General features: G+C 40.0%; 2 protein-coding genes across 4 annotated transcripts; one reads left to right on the forward strand and one right to left on the reverse strand.

Moving 5' to 3' along the window:
• The first annotated feature begins 459 nt into the window (after positions 1–459).
• capn1a (calpain 1, (mu/I) large subunit a) lies at positions 460–16,558 on the forward strand. Of its 2 annotated transcripts, none has more exons than XM_036128672.1 (22): positions 460–616; positions 3,401–3,647; positions 5,203–5,272; positions 5,355–5,473; positions 5,579–5,712; positions 5,800–5,968; positions 6,051–6,134; positions 6,218–6,303; positions 7,669–7,743; positions 9,112–9,272; positions 10,367–10,536; positions 10,635–10,646; positions 13,229–13,440; positions 13,523–13,562; positions 13,726–13,791; positions 13,952–14,009; positions 14,128–14,192; positions 14,319–14,387; positions 14,469–14,547; positions 14,658–14,771; positions 15,714–15,772; positions 15,850–16,558. In XM_036128672.1, the coding sequence occupies exons 2-22, from the start codon at positions 3,402–3,404 to the stop codon at positions 15,874–15,876; spliced, it is 2,115 nt and encodes a 704-aa protein (XP_035984565.1). In that variant the 5' UTR covers positions 460–616; position 3,401; the 3' UTR covers positions 15,877–16,558. The 2 variants fall into 2 exon arrangements, with proteins under 2 accessions (XP_035984565.1, XP_035984566.1); XM_036128673.1 differs by lacking the exon at positions 460–616 and adding an exon at positions 2,355–2,368.
• Positions 16,559–16,667: 109 nt separating this feature from the next.
• On the reverse strand, positions 16,668–18,779 carry mrpl14 (mitochondrial ribosomal protein L14). 2 transcript variants are annotated; one of them, XM_021314682.2, is made up of 4 exons: positions 18,644–18,770; positions 18,477–18,572; positions 18,250–18,336; positions 16,668–17,146 (listed from the first exon to the last, which is right to left on the reverse strand). In XM_021314682.2, the coding sequence occupies exons 2-4, from the start codon at positions 18,488–18,490 to the stop codon at positions 16,780–16,782; spliced, it is 468 nt and encodes a 155-aa protein (XP_021170357.2). In that variant the 5' UTR covers positions 18,491–18,572; positions 18,644–18,770; the 3' UTR covers positions 16,668–16,779. The 2 variants fall into 2 exon arrangements, with proteins under 2 accessions (XP_021170357.2, XP_012714707.1); XM_012859253.3 differs by lacking the exon at positions 18,477–18,572 and having other exon boundaries at positions 18,644–18,779.
• Between the last annotated feature and the right edge of the window lie 68 nt (positions 18,780–18,847).

An 18,847-nucleotide genomic window follows, 5' to 3' on the forward strand; every position in this document is an offset into this window, starting at 1 on the left:
ATCTAAAAACATGTTGGGTCGAACTCTAAACAATTAAATGAAACGCGCAGTCTGTTAACAACAGTATGTCATTATGACACTCCATATTCTTCTCTTTATTCACTTATAATTTGTAACACCAGATGACGAGATATCCAGCTGTAAATCTAGTTCACAATACTAGTTATCTATATATTATACTCATAGGACAAATCGATCAGTTAAATTCTGTCCATAATAGTATACATCTCCATATTTATTCAGTAATAATCCATGTCCTGTACATATGGAACCACTGCTTATCCTGCACTTGCTGCTATTGCACTTCTGATAAGACCTAAACTGCATTTCGTTGCCTTGTACCTGTAACTGTGTAATGACAATACAGTTGAATCCAATCTAATCTAATCTAATTTGTCGTTCAAATCGGTCTCTTGGCGCCCCCTAGCGGCCACAGCGCGGTACCGGCGGTGAGCGGTGGGCCCTCCTCCTCCTGAGGGTGGGCCGGGTGTTTTCTGCAGACAGAGGACAGGAGGGCTGGTCCAGTCTGTCCACCTGTCACTGATTCACAGATCAGCGCAAGAACTGCTCTCTGATTCGTATTCGGGGAGCCCGGAGCTGCCTTCATAACCCGGTGGTGAGTCGATCCCTTTGTTTGTCTGAGGAGACTTTATTCTCACACACGGGTTTTATTCTAACGGTGCGTTGGTGGGTCCACTGCGGCGCAGGGCTGCGCGCGGAGAGCCGGGCTTAATCTGCTGCACCTTGTCGCTCGGATAATAATAGACAAGACAGCGACAGCCGCGCAGCGAGAGAAACAGAATCTGTTCAGTAATTGCAAAATTACTGCAGCTTTGATTTAAATTTGTTTGTGTAGCAGGAGGCGCACATGCAGGCCGCTTTTGGAGGCAGGCCTGCGTGTTGTTGCTGAACAGGTGCTGCAGAAGAGTGAGGTTTTTAAGCTGCAGGCCTGACTAACTGTGACTTTTCACAGCAGCTGGGCAGAATCCACGGAGGGCTTCATAAAGTGTTTATCTGAGTGCGTGCCCAGCCTTTTGTTTGGCCCCTGCAGCCATCCTACAGATAGGCTGCTTGTTGTTTTTAGGGTGTTGTTTGGGGTTGAAGTCCTGTAGATGACGTCACCATTACTGTATACTGCACGGATCAGCTCTTCTTTCTGAGCCCGGCTGTTGGAGAAAAGGAGAAAAGGAGATCCATTCAGAGCTCCCTGTTTTCTTTTTGACGCTGCAGAGGGACATTCCTGTAGAGGCCTCAGGTTGGGGGGGCTGGCCTCTGTGAACAATGTCCTTGCTTTTTTTTTTTTATCACAAACATTGCCTTATTTGACTTGAACCCATCCTTTTTTTCAGTTTTGCTTCCTGGACTATTCATAACTGGCATTGTTACTGCCACAACCCTTAATGTGTTTCACTGGGATTGTGTGTAATAGTGCACAATTGTGAAGCGGAAGTCAAATCAACCTTGGGTTTTAAAAACATTAAGCAAATGATTAAAGTGTTGGACGTATCCTTGTGCAGCTCTCCTGTGTCAACACTTTGCTGAACCACAAGGTTAACCTCTAGTCTAAGGTTTTTTTTTTTTTTTTGGTCTTCTTTGTTTTGCTCCTTCTACCCATCAAGAAAAAAAAGTTTTGTATGCCGTGTTCCATTTGCTCCAGAGGTCAGAACTAACGAGTGGCAGATCACGTCATCTCCACCTTTTTTTGCGTTCCAGTTTCCTTATTGTCGGACTGTAAGCAAAAACATGGACGCTCGCACAAAAGCCACTGTTAAATATATAAACGCAGCCATGTTGAGCCTCAGGATGCATTTTAAAGTCATTATTTATCGCAGAATCCGTGTTGAACTTTCCAACTGTACTTGAAACGTTAAACCATAAAGGTTTAATTTTGAGAACAGAGCACCTGCGCTTCTTTGCTTCCACTTCACGACAATGTGCTACTTTCTATTGGTCTATATCATGAAATCCCAATAAAATAAAGGTGAAAATCCCAACCTGGAACGTGATATGAATACTTTCGTAGGGGACTGTACCGCCATCCAAGTTTTCTTTACAGACTCCACTCATTAGGATTCACTTGGAGCAGAGCAGAGCTGCACCATTGTTCCAGTTTTCCCACCAGAAAAGATCTAGAAAAGGGACGTAAAGCATCTGTTGAGTTGTTATTCAGCAATGTTTAGGCTTTTTTTTTTTTTACTTGTTGGAAATTTGTGAAACATCTCTGACGTGAAAGGACAGCATTCAAGGTAAAATATTGAAAAGTAGTAAAGTCAGTTGTTTAATTCCTTTCCAGCTCCAAATCAGTGAATGATCCTTTCTCTCTCTTTCTTTTTATCATTATCCCTCTCAGCCTGTCCATAAAGAAAAGGTATCATATTTCTAAAGTGTCTTATTTTTTTATTTTTTTGTTATTTTATTTAAGTTTGGGCTTTGCTGTGTTTAAAGTGATGGATGATGCTTTCTGTTTTTTTTAATTATTCACTGCTGGGCTTTTGTTGATTTCTAACTATTGAAAGAAATCCTTTGAGTTATTACTTTTTTTTAAATCTAGTACTGGGATCATTAGTCTTTTTAATATGCATTAACATTTCTTAATCATGTAGAAATAATGTATTTCTGAATGCTGAACACAGCTAAAAACATCAGTGGTTTTAATTGTAACTGTTTTGTGGTAGACCAACAAAAAGTACTGCCTATTTGCAAAATGTATGTATTTTAAGGATTTTCACATGCAAAAATTTGAAGGAAAAAAAAAGTACTGCATTTGTTTTGAACCCCATGAGTAAATACCCTGTGGAACCACAAACCTTTGCTTCAGTTACAGCTACACGCATGCTAGGCTTGGATTCTACCAGCTTTGCACTTCTAGAGACAAAAATCTTTGACAAATAGCTCAAGCTCTGGCAAATTGGATGGAGAGATCGGTAAACGTCAATTTTCAAATCTAGGATTAGATTTAGGTCCGAACTTTGACCGGGCCATTCTAAACACATGAGTATGCGTTGATCTAATCCACTATTTTGATTCTGCTTTGGTTCCTCCTCAGTATTTATGCTGGGATTAATTTAAACACACGTGAACCCTGTTTACCCATTAGATGACTCCTGAAGGCTTAGTTCCAGTGGATTTTATTCATGGGAATCGGAGCAAAAGGGGCTTGAAAACACAAACACACACACCTCCCACTTTTCAGGAATTTTAATTTAAGGTGTTTTCACTTTTAAATGTCACAAAAAAAAGGCTAGATCCCTAAATTTGTACATATTTTGTTTCTCTAAACAGACCACTGGGTGAAGTGTTGAAGCATTCAGATAAGCGTGTCACTGTTTAGCTTGCTGCTATTTATAAATCGCACCATGCATACCCACTCACCTGCTCCATATTTATGTCCTGCTCCCAGTATGTTTTCAGTCGGCGGGATATCTGCAAGCATTCACGCCAACAGGCTCCGGTCAGAAGGCATGGGTTCCTTGGAGCAGGCTGTGCACTTTGCCAACCAGGACTACGAGGCTCTGAAGCAGGAGTGTCTGGAGGCGGGCTGCCTGTTTGAGGACCCCTGCTTCCCCGCTGAGCCTCCATCTCTGGGCTTCAAAGAGCTCGCGCCCTATTCATCCAAGACCAGAGATGTGGAGTGGATGCGGCCAACGGTAAGAAAATGTGGAGGGAAAGTTTCTGCTCTACAAACCGTTAGTCAATAATTAGCACGGCCCGGTAATGAGATGCTAACAGTACGATAGCCTTGAGTTAAAATACCAGTTTCAGAGCACTTGCATGCGAATTGCAAACACAAATTAAAAGTCTATCTACAACATCAAATATATAAATATGATCTAAACCTTTTTGCCAATGTGCTGCTTCTTATATAACAAAACAACGTGTTAACATGCAAACTTGAACTGGTTAATCTAGTTAATAAGTCACAGTACTCTGGCAAGCAGTGCCAAAGAGAGCCCAACAGATTTACTTTCACAAGTGGAGCATTGCTGCTTTCGCTACAGTGCTGCTCTTGATATACATGCAAAAAACGTTATTAGACTTTGTTTAGGAATTATTTCACTTTAATTGACACAGAAATGCAAAATGTTGAAAAAGGAGAAAAGGCGACAAACAGAGCAGAGGAAACAGAGGGTGCAAGATAATATCCAGGGAGTCTGCTTCTACACCTTCAGAGAGAGATATAAAAAGAACAGCAAAACCAACCAAAACATGGTTACAGGTGCCAACAACCACCTTGATGACATCACTGGAAGATGCTCAGTATAGTTTAATACAATATGTATTTAGTGACAGCCAAAGCTAATTATAGGGTTTATCTGTATAGAAGTGAATCTGTAAACAAACAGATTAGTTTTAAAATAGTGTTACCTTTAGAGTGATGAGCTCTCCGCTGTCTTTTAACTGTTTTTTGTCAACAGTTTAAAGAGCCAAATTTCTTTTTCCAGCAAGTGAGGCAACATGAAGCGTAGAAAGGACACTGTTAGTTACTGCTCCATGAAGCCAGAGAAAACTCTGGCTTCTTGTTCTAAGAGGGCTATTATTAAAATCATTAATTAAAGTAAAGAGAAAATTAATCAAAAATGCATCTTGAAAGGTGAATTAATAGTAATAATAAAATGCATTGCTACCAGTAACTGATCCATACCTAGCTAATATGTTTTTCCTTTTCCACGTTTCAGATCTCATTTAAATCTGTTTTGATTGCTCAACACAAGATATTTAAGGATAGGAATTTAATTTTGACTGTTGCATGTAAGCAGGCATATCATGTCTCTCTTTACGTCCCGCAAACCCAGACAGAATCAGACCTGTAGGGACAGGCCCTTTGCAGACCACTGCAGCTGTTGGCCTCTCATGGCATTCCCAGACCTCTCCCCACTCTGACATTTGTTTACAGCTCCTCAATATAAATGATAAATGGACTGAATTTATTAAGCGCTTTCTAGTCAAACGGACCAACAACAGCGCTTTCCACTAACGCCACATTCACCCAGTCGTGCTCACTAACACACATTCATACACCGATACACAGATCTGGGTTAAGTGCCTTACGCAAGGATGCACGACGACTACAAGTTTCCCAACTTTGACTTAGTTATAAACAGGAGTAAAACCTGTTTATAACTAACAGGTTTTATATTCAGGACAATAAATGACTTTTGGAAGGAATTTGATTTTTCTGATTTATCTGTGTTATCTTTGTAGGAGCTGACCGGTGACCCTCAGTTTATTGTGGGCGGAGCCACCAGAACCGACATCTGTCAGGGGGCTCTTGGTGAGTTATGAGTTTCTTATAAAACTAAGATGATAGAATAGGTTCTGATGGGGGGGTTCTGGGCACTTCTTCTCCCCCGCAGGCGACTGCTGGCTCTTGGCAGCCATCGCCTCGCTGACCCTGAACGAGAGGCTCCTCCATCGGGTTGTTCCACAGGGCCAGTCCTTCCAAGACGACTACGCTGGAATCTTCCACTTCCAGGTTCTTTTAAAATATCCCTTTTTTGTTAATTCAACTTCAAGCAAAAATCAATAGATGGAGCCCCCTTTTTTTTTTTTTTTTTAATCGCTCTGCTTTGCATTGCAGTTCTGGCAGTTCGGCGAATGGGTAGACGTCGTGATTGACGATCGATTGCCTGTCAAAGACGGAGAGCTCATGTTTGTCCACTCAGCTGAGGGCAATGAATTTTGGAGTGCACTCCTGGAGAAAGCTTACGCCAAGTAGGTTTTAAAAAATCGCTTGCTTTAGTTTGTTTACAGGAATATTCCGAGCAATCAATCTCAAGTGTTTCTCTAATGCGGTATCAGGCTAAATGGCTCCTACGAGGCTCTCTCTGGAGGAAGCACCACTGAGGGCTTTGAGGACTTCACAGGGGGGGTGTCTGAGATGTACGAGCTGAGCAAGGCTCCCAAAGACCTCTACAGGATAATCGGTAAAGCCTTGGAGAGGGGCTCCCTGCTGGGCTGCTCCATCGACGTAAGTACCGATTAACACCCGTTTGCCGGACAAACGGCACCCCATCTCCCTGTGGTAAACGTCTGCTCACACGCTGAAACAGATCACCAGTGCCTTTGACATGGAGGCTGTGACGTTTAAGAAGCTCGTGAAGGGCCACGCCTACTCCGTCACCGGACTGAAGGAGGTCTGTCTCTCCTGCACGAATCGCTTAACTCCAAGCAGGAAAGCCGTGGTTTTTGGTTTCTCCACCACTCTGCTGTGTCGCAGGTCGATTACCGCGGCAACACGGTGCGCCTCATCCGGATACGTAACCCCTGGGGTCAGGTGGAGTGGACCGGTGCCTGGAGTGACAAGTGAGTGCGTCCAAACGGGGGATTTACAGGTGCATCACCAAAACGTAATTTTACTTCAGGACTTAAGTTCAAAAAGTGAAACTTGTATATTAGATGGCTTCGTTGCACACACAGGATGTGTTTCAAGACAGTGGGCTCCATCCGAATACCTCTAATTATAGCGCGTAGCTTCTGTTCCTTAACCTTTCATGGGGTCAGCAGTCAGAACTCGCGGGTATGAAAGGAGCTTCGGCCGATTTCAGACAGCCTTTAACTCCAACGTCATTATATGATGTCACAGAAAGGATTGTGGGATTGCTTATAGCTCCTTAGCACCAGTAAGGGACATAGCAAGGTTCCTAGGCTAAATTAGCCACAGGATGAAACATACAGGCTCCTTTTCCTACCTCCTTCCTAACTGACTGCTCTATTCGGAATAGCACTCATCTTTGGCTAAAGAGTCCTAAAGTGAGCCTCGACTGGAGCCACACTTTTCCTACCAATCAACTTTCCATTATTATGTATGTTTTTCTTATTTTATTCATGCAGTACTGATACATGGTAAATGGACTGAACTTATATAGCGCATTTTCAGTCATATTGACCACTAAAAGCACTTTACACTAGAGCCACATTCACCGAATCGCACTAACTAACGTGAACAAATGAATACACCAATACGCCAATTGGAAGGCCCCTTCCAGGATATTTGCAGTTCTTTTCTGGAAATTATTTTAAGGCTTTTATATATTTAATTGTATGTATGTATGAATGAATGAATGAATGAATGAATGAATGAATACTAACAGGCTTGGCAAACAGTAGAAACCCGTCAGGAGTGAATGAAATGATTTGTGTATAAAGCAGAGGAAACAGGTGACTGACATCAATTAGATGAGACTTGACCAGGAGGACTTGTGCTATGGCAGAGGGTGTAAAACTGAAATAAGCATGAATGGAGCTGGATAGAATTACAAGGACATAATCTGAGAACACAAACACAAAACTCCAAATATAAATGAATGCAAGAAATCAACTAGAAGGCAAAAAGTAAATAAATGCAGTAACACTGAAAAACATTTAACAAATCTAAACATGGAGGCGTGAACTGATGAGGCAACAAAAGACAGAATACGGCAAGACCTATTGAACCTAATGAATGACAAGACAAACTTGAATCTAAATGAAAACCATAACCAAACACCTCAAAATCATTACAAGTTTTGCCTTTTGAATTAAATGATAAAAAAGTAAAAAATCTGTTATTGAAATGTATCGAGATGTATCTGTACATCCTTTCTTAAGGCTTTTCTATCAGTGGTTTATTTTGTGAAAATTTGGTTTTAGAGGGATTATCTCTTCCTATACTTTGTCTATCATTCATAGTTCACATGAATGGGATGAGATTGACCAATCGGAGCAGGAAGACTTGCATCTTAACATGGAAGACGGAGAGTTTTGGTAAGATTCACCTGAGGTAAATCTTTTTGAATGGGTACCACATGAGGTTGAAGGGAATAATATACATTGCTTATTGGCAACTTTTTTGCTTTTATACAGCAACCTCCACAGATTGTCTTCCCTGGGAAAAGTGAAAAGCCTTAAAAGTATTTCATCTTTTATTTTAGTAGCATAATCTTGCACTAAAATATACACAAAAATCCAACCTTTAAATTTAGGGCATTTATTCAGACTGGAAATACAACACTCTCTTACAAAATCAGGGGTGATATATTATCTTAAAGTATAGAATAACTTGTGAAAATGCCTAGGAATTAGTAGTTTGTATTCAATCGCTACTGTATCCCTGGGGTATAAATATCATGTAGTAATATAAATATCACATAAACCTATTACATACATGTCACATAAACATAAATATCACAAACATTGATATTTGTTACAAATGGGAAAGACAAGAGAACATCCAGTTCGAGTATGACAGATATCTGCTCATCTCTTAATGGCTTCAGGAAAATAGCTACACTCCTTAACATGACAATATGTAAAGTATATGGTAAGTATAATTATTAACATTGTTTACACAACTGGGACTCAACCAAACAAGTCTGGATGAGGACCCAGGTTTATGTTGCCACCACGCAGGATGGTGAGGCAGTCTTTCCTGTCCAGCTTACTGTAACATGGAGTTGGCCGAACTTAAACTGCAAAGCTAAAAGTTAAGTACAGTAGAGGATCTGTGATGCTGTGGGCCCTGGGTAATCTTGTTGGACTGCATAGTATAATGAAGTCTTTGAAATACTAGAACTTTAAAAACAAATATCTAGCACTCTAGAGCTACTATCCTGCATCTCTTTAGATGTGTCGCTTCTCCAACACATTGTAATAAAATAATAATCACCCATTAGCAGGCCTCTGCAGAGCTGAATGACCTGGAGATTTCAGCCATTTGATTCAAGTGTGTTGGACAAAGGATGCATGTAAAAAAATAAAAAAATAAAAAAAATAAATAAAAAAGATAAAATAGGTTGACTGATAGTAGTTCTTGAGGACTATACTTAGGCAGCCCTGATCTAACGCATGTGGCAGAATCAATACAGAGAGGATTTCTAAGATACTAAATCAACCGTTTTCCTATGTCGTTTTCCTCAGTCCCATGTCAAAGTAAATACGTGGAACACTGATGGATCTGAAAAGAGGGTTTTTCAAATTGGTAACAGGATGGGGCAAAGGATTATGGCACTGCTAATTTTGTTAAGCAATCATTTATAATGTAATCTGAACCAATCTCATGTAGCTTTTAATTAAATTATAGTGTAAAACCCAGTGGTTCTGTTCTGTTTTTTTTTTTGTTTGTTTTTCATCCAGGATGTCCTTCAGTGACTTCTTGAGGCAGTTTTCTCGACTGGAGATCTGTAACTTGACTCCAGACGTTCTGAGCGAGGATAGCGTCAGTCACTGGAACACCATCAAGTTCTACGGCACGTGGCGGAGAGGCAGCACAGCCGGAGGCTGCAGGAACCATCCCAGTGAGTGTCCCTCAGAGACCGCTTAGAGTCTGATGTAGAAACCTGAAAACATTAAAGGGAATACCAACATTAGGGTTTTTACACAGTCATGAAGAGACTGGAAACGTATGGTATTTCCCTTTTATCATTTTCTAGCTCTAAATAAGTATTTGTGTTGACAATGGCAAAATGTTTGATTTTTTTTTTTTGATTTTGTAAAGGACAAAAGTCAACTGCTGCTTAATAAATTTAGTGATTTGACATTATCATCTACTAAGTTGCCATCTTTTATCTTGACATTGACACATTACTATCTGATTTTAACATCTTATGCATCTTTGTCTTTGGATTTTCATTCGCTGACTGAATGCACATTCATTAGAAATAAAAAAGGCCATTTTACTACCTTTTTTGGTTGTAAACAGCTTAAACTTTTAAGGGCAGCCTTTGAAATTTGTTTATTGGTTCATTAAGCTGTGAATGGGTTTTAGACTACATAAATTTGAGTTACAAGTCAAATACACTCAAAGCAGACCTCTCAGGTCTTTAGAGACCTGCTTCCTCGGTTTTTCCAGGGTTGCGGTTCTAAGCTCCTCAACTCTGGAACAAACTGTCTGAAAAGATGTGGAGAAAGTGCTGGTTCATTTGAATCGGGACTAAAAAAAGGAGTGAGATTGAAGACAGCCAGCACTGCGCTTGCAGAGCATATAAATCACTCCACATATTATTATTTTGGCTTTTAAAAGCTATTCATCTGTTTTAAATCTTTTATTTAACATTTGTTTGACATTTTGATATCTCTTTTAAAGCAAAGACTCATATTTTGTTTTTGTTTTTGTGTCATTGTTTTGCTTTTATTTCCTGTAACGCAACAAAGTAGTGGCTTTATACCACATTCTGAAAATCTTACGGCAATTTTAACATTGGGCTTTTTTTATTAGTAGTAGAAACTAAAGATAAGACTTGACAACTGGCTAAAAGCTAATATGTTAATATTCAGTTGTCCAAACGTTAACAAATGCTGAAAAAACTAAACTATGGAGGTTTAAAATGTGTAGGGTCCCTGTATTATGTTTCACTGAAAAGGCTTGACATCAATGCTCTGCTTTGTTTAGACACGTTTTGGATAAATCCTCAGTATAAGATAACGTTGCTGGAGGAAGACGATGACCCAGAGGATGATGAGGTGGCGTGCAGTTTTCTCGTCGCTCTCATGCAGAAGGACCGCCGCAGATACCGACGCCACGGTCAGGACATGCACACCATCGGCTTTGCTCTGTATGAGGTGAGAACAGAGCTGCTCTGGTTTTCTCATGTAGTTCATTGAAATGTCTGCTGCCTGTTCCCATCTATTAACATTCCTCTCTTCTGTTCCTTTTGCAGATTCCGGAGGAGGTAGGCACAGGATTTCTTTTTGCACACATAGAGCTGATAATATTAATTGTTGTCACTGATTTAGCAGTTTAGTGTAAGCCTTCCTACACTGCTGGGACCAACGTCTGTCCTCCTGAGACGAGCACCACACATCACACGTACAGCACGTAGATTTCTTTTAAATAGATTGTCACAAATACACCATGACAATTATCTTTTAAAGGTCTGGAAGGAGATTAAGTGCATGAAACATTGCAAAAAGCAAAGCAAATACCTCACTTTAGGTGTTTTTAAACTGGACTCGCTATGTGGCAACAAATAGTGTAACAATGGTCAATACTTCGATAGTTTTAGCTGTTGCATTTCAAATAAAGACGTCAACCACATACCAAATTATGAGCTGTTTATTATTATCATAATATACAAAAGATAATAATTTAAAATCGTGATAACTTAAGCCAGTCATTTCTTGGAAATAAATTGTTTTAGTTTTTTTGGTGCATTGACTGTTGTCCAAAAATCCTAACTGAGCATATAGTTTATTTTCTCTTGAATATGTGTAGCATTAAGGGGAGCACAAAAATATACATAAAACCTAATGCAGACCTACCACACTTTGACTAAAACTGTGCGAAAGGCATCCAGGGTTTGTGTCTATTGGCGTCACAATAGGGCAATGTCATTTTTCTTAGAAATTACTAAAACGAAGTAGAGCATTTCTTTCCTGACAGCTATTGAGACGACGGGACCATACACAAAGGTTCTTGTGTGATTAAAGTGTTTAAAGCTTCTATATCATGCTCCTCTTTTTTCAAGCCTTCCAAAGTTAACTATAGGCATATATGATAAAATATTGCCTTTGGCACTACGGAGTATTTATTTGTTATGAAATATTAGCTTTTTTTCTGGTGCTGTTTTCCAACCTGGAAGAACGGGCGCTTGTTTTCACTGCAACGCAGCTTCTCCCCGTGTGGGGTCGCCCTGGAGCTGCTGCAGCATGGAATCAAAAAAATCACACCTAACACCACGCGTTAGGTGTGCTGCAGGGGCGGTGAGGTCCAGGTAGATACTTACTAGAGGGGACATAATGGCCGGTCAACGTAGACAGGTCATGGTTTCCAGGACAAGGAGGGGCTGCTGCTGCTCAGAGAGCAGAATGCACAAAGGTTGCTTGTGCATGATTTTAAAGAAGGAATGGCATAACAGTTAAAAGCTCACAAAAGGAGATTTTGCATGGTAATGGCCCTTTAGCTCAAGGTCTGAGAGTGAACTAATGCAAGAGAAAAGAGATTAAAAAGTTGTATGTCATCAGAAACAAATTATTGCATTAAAGAGTATGATTTTAGGAGCGCAGCCACTGGGATAAAAGACTATTTTAGCTCAGTATAATGTCATCACAAAGGACTTTTGCACAGTGTTGTTTGTACATCTTTTAACACCACATATGTAAACACCTATTTTACTGTATAATAAATATTTCATTTCTGTGAAGAACATTTGGTTTCTAGGTTCCTCAGTACGATCTAGCAGTTCCCCGTTAAATACTGTGAGCTTATTGTTCAACAAAACCTGATAGAAAACAGAGAACTGAACAGCTTAAAAAATGTAACCCAACCAGAATTGAGGGATATTTATGCAGCACCTAGTTAGACTACATTTAATTTCCTGCATTCGTAGCGCCTTCAAATACACAACAAAATGTATTTAAAGGGCTAAAAAAAGCTGATTTTGCATGATATGTCTCCTTTAAGCGCTACAACAGTGGCTTTTATTTGTTATTTTTTGCAACTCTACGTCAATAATCACCAGCATATATGCTAATAACTTATGTCAAGCTATTGCCAAAATGTCTTTACATTATTGGCCATTATTATATTATTATATGATACACCAACTGCTTGTTGGTGCAGTTGGTAGCACAGTTGCATAGCAGCATGAAGGTCCTGGGTTAAAATCCCAGTGCATCCGTGAGAACCCATGCCATGGAATGGTGACTTGTCCAGGATGTACCCGGCCTCTCACCCACTGTGACACATCTTTTTCAGACCAGATTTACCTGTTTTTAGTTAAACTCTGTGACTAAAGCATTGCACCCAAACTGTGCAAACATGCACTGAAGCTTTTCTGTCATTAAGCTTCATTTACCTCTTCTCACCTGGTAACAGCAACAAAAAAAGTTGTGAAAAGTAGCAGACCCGACTGCTCACCTATACATAGAGGTTCTGTATACAGCTCAAAATGGCCTCTCTGTGTTCTGCAAAGGGTCACAAACACATTTTATTTTCTTTTAAACTCTTGTATCTCTTGGGTTTGCATGGATGAGCCAGCACACGTTTGGAGTAAGCAAAGGTGCAAGTTACATTGCTGGTTTAAGAAAAGTTAGGAAAGAACTGTTTTAAAGGATTTTATCAAGCTTAATGCACCCAAAAGCTTTGCATGTATATATAAAAATGGCTGCTCTGCTGCATCTGATCTAGAGCAACTCCAGTCTTTTGAGTACGCTTTCAAACGCACACCTGGAGATAATCCACGCATTGTTTTAAATCAGCTGAAGTGGAAATGTGAAAACCCGTTTTAAGTAAGTTGTCTTCTGCTGTCTTCAGTACAGAGGCTGCCAGAATGTCCACTTGAAAAAGAATTTCTTCTTGAGTAATTCGTCGTGCGCTCGATCAGAGACCTTCATCAACCTGCGTGAGGTGAGCACGCGGCTGCGGCTGCCCCCCGGGGAGTACCTCATCGTGCCCTCCACCTTCGAGCCTGGCAAAGAGGCCGACTTCGTCCTCAGAGTTTTCACCGAAAAGCAGTCGGAGACGGAGTATGTGTCTTAATATCCTTTTTTTAAATTCAGTATTCATAAACTGTGGGAAGGAAAATCTCATATTTACTTTTTGTTGCAGGGAACTGGATGATGAAATATCTGCTGACTTTGGAGATGAGGTGTGTCCCAGCGACGCCTACTTGAAACTTTTTTTTTTTTCAGCAGTAACTGTTTAAAGTTTATAGATTTCTGACGCCTACTTGAAACTTTTTTTTTTTTCAGCAGTAACTGTTTAAAGTTTATAGATTTCTGATGTTTATGCCGTTCATTTTTGTCCCACAGGAGGAGATAACAGAAGATGATATCGACGACTCGTTCAAGTCCATGTTTGCCCAACTAGCCGGAGACGTAGGTTCTGAAAATTAACCTGAAATTTGAAGAAATTGTATTGATACTTGTAATATTTTCATTGGTATTAGGTGTAGAACTTCATCAAAGCTGAACACATGATTTAAATGTGAAAAGCTCTGGTAGTGCTCAGTTTTTCCTGCTCTCTATGGTTCTACAGGACATGGAGATCTCTATTCGTGAGCTCAGGACAATTCTCAACAGAGTGGTCACCCGCCGTGAGTTTTCCGTTTAAGCTTAAAACGATTAAAGTTCCTACCGAGTCTTACTCCTGGAAATACGTCATCAGTTTGTCTGTTTTCTCTCAAATTTATAATCAAACTTTTGCTGTTTCAGACAAAGATCTAAAGACTGATGGCTTCAGCACAGAATCATGCAGAACCATGGTCAACCTGATGGATGTATCCTCGTGACTTATTGCACAAAAGTAAACCAGTCAACCCCAGTTCTGTTGGGAAATATGTGTAACGGTCAGCACAATAATTGCAAAGATGTGTTATTTGATGCCTTGACACATTGTTCGCCAGAAGGATGGCAGTGCCCGCTTGGGATTGGTAGAATTTCAGATCCTGTGGAACAAAATTCGCAAGTGGCTGGTAAGAATTAGGGAAATGGGGGGGGGGGGGCATACTCTTAATCTCCGTGTTTCTTTTTACATTTTTGCCTCCGTTTTTCAGGTAACGTTCAGAGAGTTTGATCTCGACAAGTCGGGTGCCATGAGCTCATATGAGATGCGACTCGCTGTGGAAGCAGCAGGTATAACGTTCATGGGTATCTCGTTGAAATGAATATAAATAGTAATACTTTCAACAATAAAAAAAAACTGTTTTCATATTTTCTTTCATTTTTACTATGTCTCTGTGCAGGTTTTAAGCTGAACAACCAGCTGCACCAGATTGTGGTGGCGCGTTATGCAGAGAACGAGCTGATTGATTTTGATAACTTTATCTGCTGCTTGGTCAAGCTAGAAGCTATGTTCAGTGAGTAATTCTCACACACACTGTTCATACCACTTAAACTATTCACATTTTGCCACATAACAGCAAACGTAAATGTGTTTTGTTTATTTTTTTGGAGTTTTTTTGTATTTAATGCGATAGACCAACACAGTGCCTAAAAATAATTAAGAAACACAGCGAAACAGGCCAGGAATAAAGTTGGGACAAAATCTAAAAAGGGTTAAATATTATAAAAGTAAACCTTAAGCTTTGTGCATTTTTCATTTAGTCATCTATAAATGAAGATTATGGCAAAACTGCAATCAGGAGGCCCATGCCAACTCTGGAGGAGCTGCAGAGAACCACAGCTCAAGTGGGGGAAATCTGTTGGTGGAAGGAAATCTTGTTTGCATTTTGCCAAGTGGGACACAGAAAATATGTGGAAAACGGTGTTCTGGTTAAATGAAATTCATATTAGAACTGCTGGGTGTGTCTGAAAACTGCATACCACCCTGAAGCGACCATCCCCTCTTTAAACCATGTGGCACTGCCAGTATCATATACTGTGGCGATGCTTTTCTTCAGCAAGGAAAGAAGCAACAGGAAAGTGGTTAGAGCTAGCGGTTAGCTGGATGATGCTAAAGACAGGACAGTACTGGAAGCCAGTCTGTTAAACATGGTTAAAGATTTGAGTCTGGGACTGAGTATGATTCTGGTTTAGATCAGTGGTGTCCAATGTTCGTTCACAAGGGCTATTGTCCTACATGGTTTGGATACATTACAAATGCACTTTAGTCTTTTTATTTTTAAAACCATGAGTAATTTTCCTTCCACTTATCAATCAGGAACTGCTTTGCCTATCACATAAAATACAGTAACCTTTCGTGTAACATAAGGAAATGTTTTAAAAAAAAAGCTCATGATGTAATATGGCAAGTGTTGCAAAACAACTGTTAATGTAGTAAAACATTTAAATTTTAACAGGATCTTTCCAGCAGTTTGACAAGGAGGGATCAGGAGTAGCTGAGCTGAATCTTGCAGAGGTGAGTGACACTTTACAAGACAATCTAATTCAAAACTTCTTCTTTTTTCTAACTTTTGACCCTGATTCTTTATTCAGTGGCTTTATCTGACCATGTGTGGATGAGGAGCCCGACAGTCTCAGAGAAAGAAGCTAATATATAGTGCCTGCTGTTCTGAGGACCCCTCAGGTTGCAAAACATCCATCAAAACATAATATAGGAGCTGCATAGTCAGAAAACCAAAGTGCACTAAAGCCAAGTTTGTCCTGGGTGTTTTCGAAGCTATGCAAAGCCACAGCTAAAATAAAACAGAACTGCAAGTAAATCACAGTAGCATGTGCCTTTGCACGATGCACCAGCTGTAATCTGCATCATAAGTTGACATTTCCCCCCGCATCCCCAAGTTTATTTTGACATTACTGTGAAGTTGTCAGAATTTTTCACATTTTGTGATACTGTACTTGTCATTGTGCCTATCATAATAAAAATCATGTTTGTTATTTCCTCATCAGAAATAAACGCCTCAGAATTTCACCTGTAGCTTCTAACTCTCACCTCAAGGTGGCGGTAGAGAGACTTTTCTGTCAGCGTTCAGCTAGTTCAGTATTAAATTTAAACTTGTCATTTTATCTGCACTGACATTTTAGTTGAAGGAAGTCGCCTCACACTAATCACACGTACTGCAACGTTATACTGACAATTTTTTTTATATACAGGTTGCTATGGTAACGGCAGTTTTACGTGCCTCTTGTGTGTTATGTCTTGTGAATGTTTGTTGTGGCTTCAATAAATATTTCTCCCAGAAGAGTCTCTTTAGTAATCTATGCTTTGACCCATTTAACTGCAGTGCAGCAGAAGGTCCTGTGTTTAAGGTCATATTTACTGTAAACATGAAGCTTCAGTAAAATGTCAAACATGTAAAAAGAATACTTTAATATTTGATAAGGGGCAACAAAACACAATTAAACCCTGCAAATGAATATTTTTCAATTTATGAAAAGAATGTTAACATATTCAAGATGATGAAATTAGACAAACGTGTTTGCAATTGCCAGAACTTTAGAGTAATCTCCTTTCATTTCACGCAGACTTGTTGGTACAGGGACCTTGATCCTCGTTCCAGTCGGGTTACCGTTGTCCTCAATCAGAACAACATTGTTTGAATCAAAGCGCGGGGTCATCCGCTCTCCGGGCATTTTGTGTCCAACGATGAGCGCCTTCTTCTTCTGCCCTTTGATGGCCAGCAGCACTTTGTCGCCAACTTTGCCGACACCGTTCTTGGTGTAGACGTGGATCACTCTCGGCGGGCGGTGATACGGCGTATTTCCGAGAGAGCTGTTGTCCACCACGCGCACCCTCGTCATTTTCTGAACTGCAGCTGCAGCGGTGGAGACACTGGCAAGATAAAGAGTTAGTCAGTCATACCAAATAGAGAATACTGATTCTATGACTTTTAAAAGTAGCTAGAATTAATTCTAATGGGTTCCATCCAACTGCAGGTATAAGGAAAAAAACTAAAACAAGCAGCAATAATTCATGCTGTACAGTACCTCACAATTTTTTTTTTTTTGTTGCATACTACAAAAATCAACCAAATTAACTAGGATTTTTTTGAGAGACATACACCTAGCAGACCACATTGGGGAATCTGAAAAAAAAAAAACATGATTTACCAAATTGTGTACAAATGAAATTAATCTGAAGAGTAGCAAGGGAATACATTTTTTTCAATCTGGTTACTCCGATACCCCTCAAGAAAATCCAGTGCATCTAACTGCCTCCAGATGCCTCATCTAAAAATAAAATAAGACTCCTCTTTTTTGTGACAACGTTGGTGAATAAGAAACATCATGAAGATCAAGGAACACACAACTTTTATAAAGTTGTAAAGAAGAAATCAGAGGGTGGGTCATGCAACATCTCAAAAGCTTTAAAAATCTCACTGAACACTGTTCAATCTATCATCTTAAAAGAGTATAAAACAGCACACCTAATAAGACAGGCGTCTGCCTAAAAGGAAAGGCTGCTGGGCATGGAGAGCATTAATGAGATGCAGCAAAGAGGCTGAGAGTAACTGAAGAAGCTCCAGCCATCCACAGCTCAGCGGTGAGGGAAGGCCAAATACTAGTCAGGCACTCCACAGCCTGGCCTTTATGGAAGAGTGTCGGTTTTTTTTTTTTTTTTTAATTTGGCACAACAACCACTGACTGATCCCACCTGTATGGAACTTTTTGGCCTAAATGCAGAGCAAAGCACACCGGTCCTGTTTCTGGACATGGTGGTAGAAGCATCATGCGGGCAAGATGCTTAAAATACCCCTGAGCCTTCTGTTTTAACATGACAAATTATGAAAAAGTTAAAGAGGTATAAACCCTTTTGAAAGGCACTGTAATTTTAAAAAAGTGTATTTCTCTCAAAACAGAAATGTATACAGCGCATCTTCAAGGAAAGCCGTGTGCTGTGCATTAAACATTTTATTTTCAAAAATAGCTTCTTACCTAAAATTCCTTTGGATAATTGTTGACGAAGTTTGAACAAGGAGCAAAGGAAGTTGTCCCAAAAGCCGGGGGAAAGCCATGATTATGCTACAGAGAAATTACAAACGGTTAGCAGCTGTAAGCTAATGTTAGCATTATCTAACTTCGCAAGGCGATCGGAAAAGAGCAAAACATTGTTCAAATATTCATATATTTGATTATAATTGTGCTTAAAACAATATACTTACGTAAACATGTACATCAGAGTATCATCAAAAGCCTAAGTTTATCATTTCAAGGTAGCCCTTGCATTCTGCTCCATGGCAATGTCAAAAGTACGTCATCTGAAAGCGACCAGTACTTTTAGCTAGCGAGCTGACAAAACGTTACAGGGGTACAAACAAATATCACTCACCCGAATATGAACTCGGAATAGTATTTCAATCCTAAATGTTAGCCGTGCACGCGAAAATAAGCTTAGACACCACAAGACGAAGATGAAAAATCATAGAAGCGCCTCTGTTTCTGCTTTGCACGCCAGACATGCGCAAACAGAGTAGGCTACGTAGAAATACCCCATTCTAGAAGTCACTCACCCGACACTTGAGATGCACGCGCG

This window comes from Fundulus heteroclitus, unplaced genomic scaffold (assembly GCF_011125445.2).
Source record: "Fundulus heteroclitus isolate FHET01 unplaced genomic scaffold, MU-UCD_Fhet_4.1 scaffold_106, whole genome shotgun sequence".
Lineage (NCBI taxonomy): Eukaryota > Metazoa > Chordata > Actinopteri > Cyprinodontiformes > Fundulidae > Fundulus > Fundulus heteroclitus.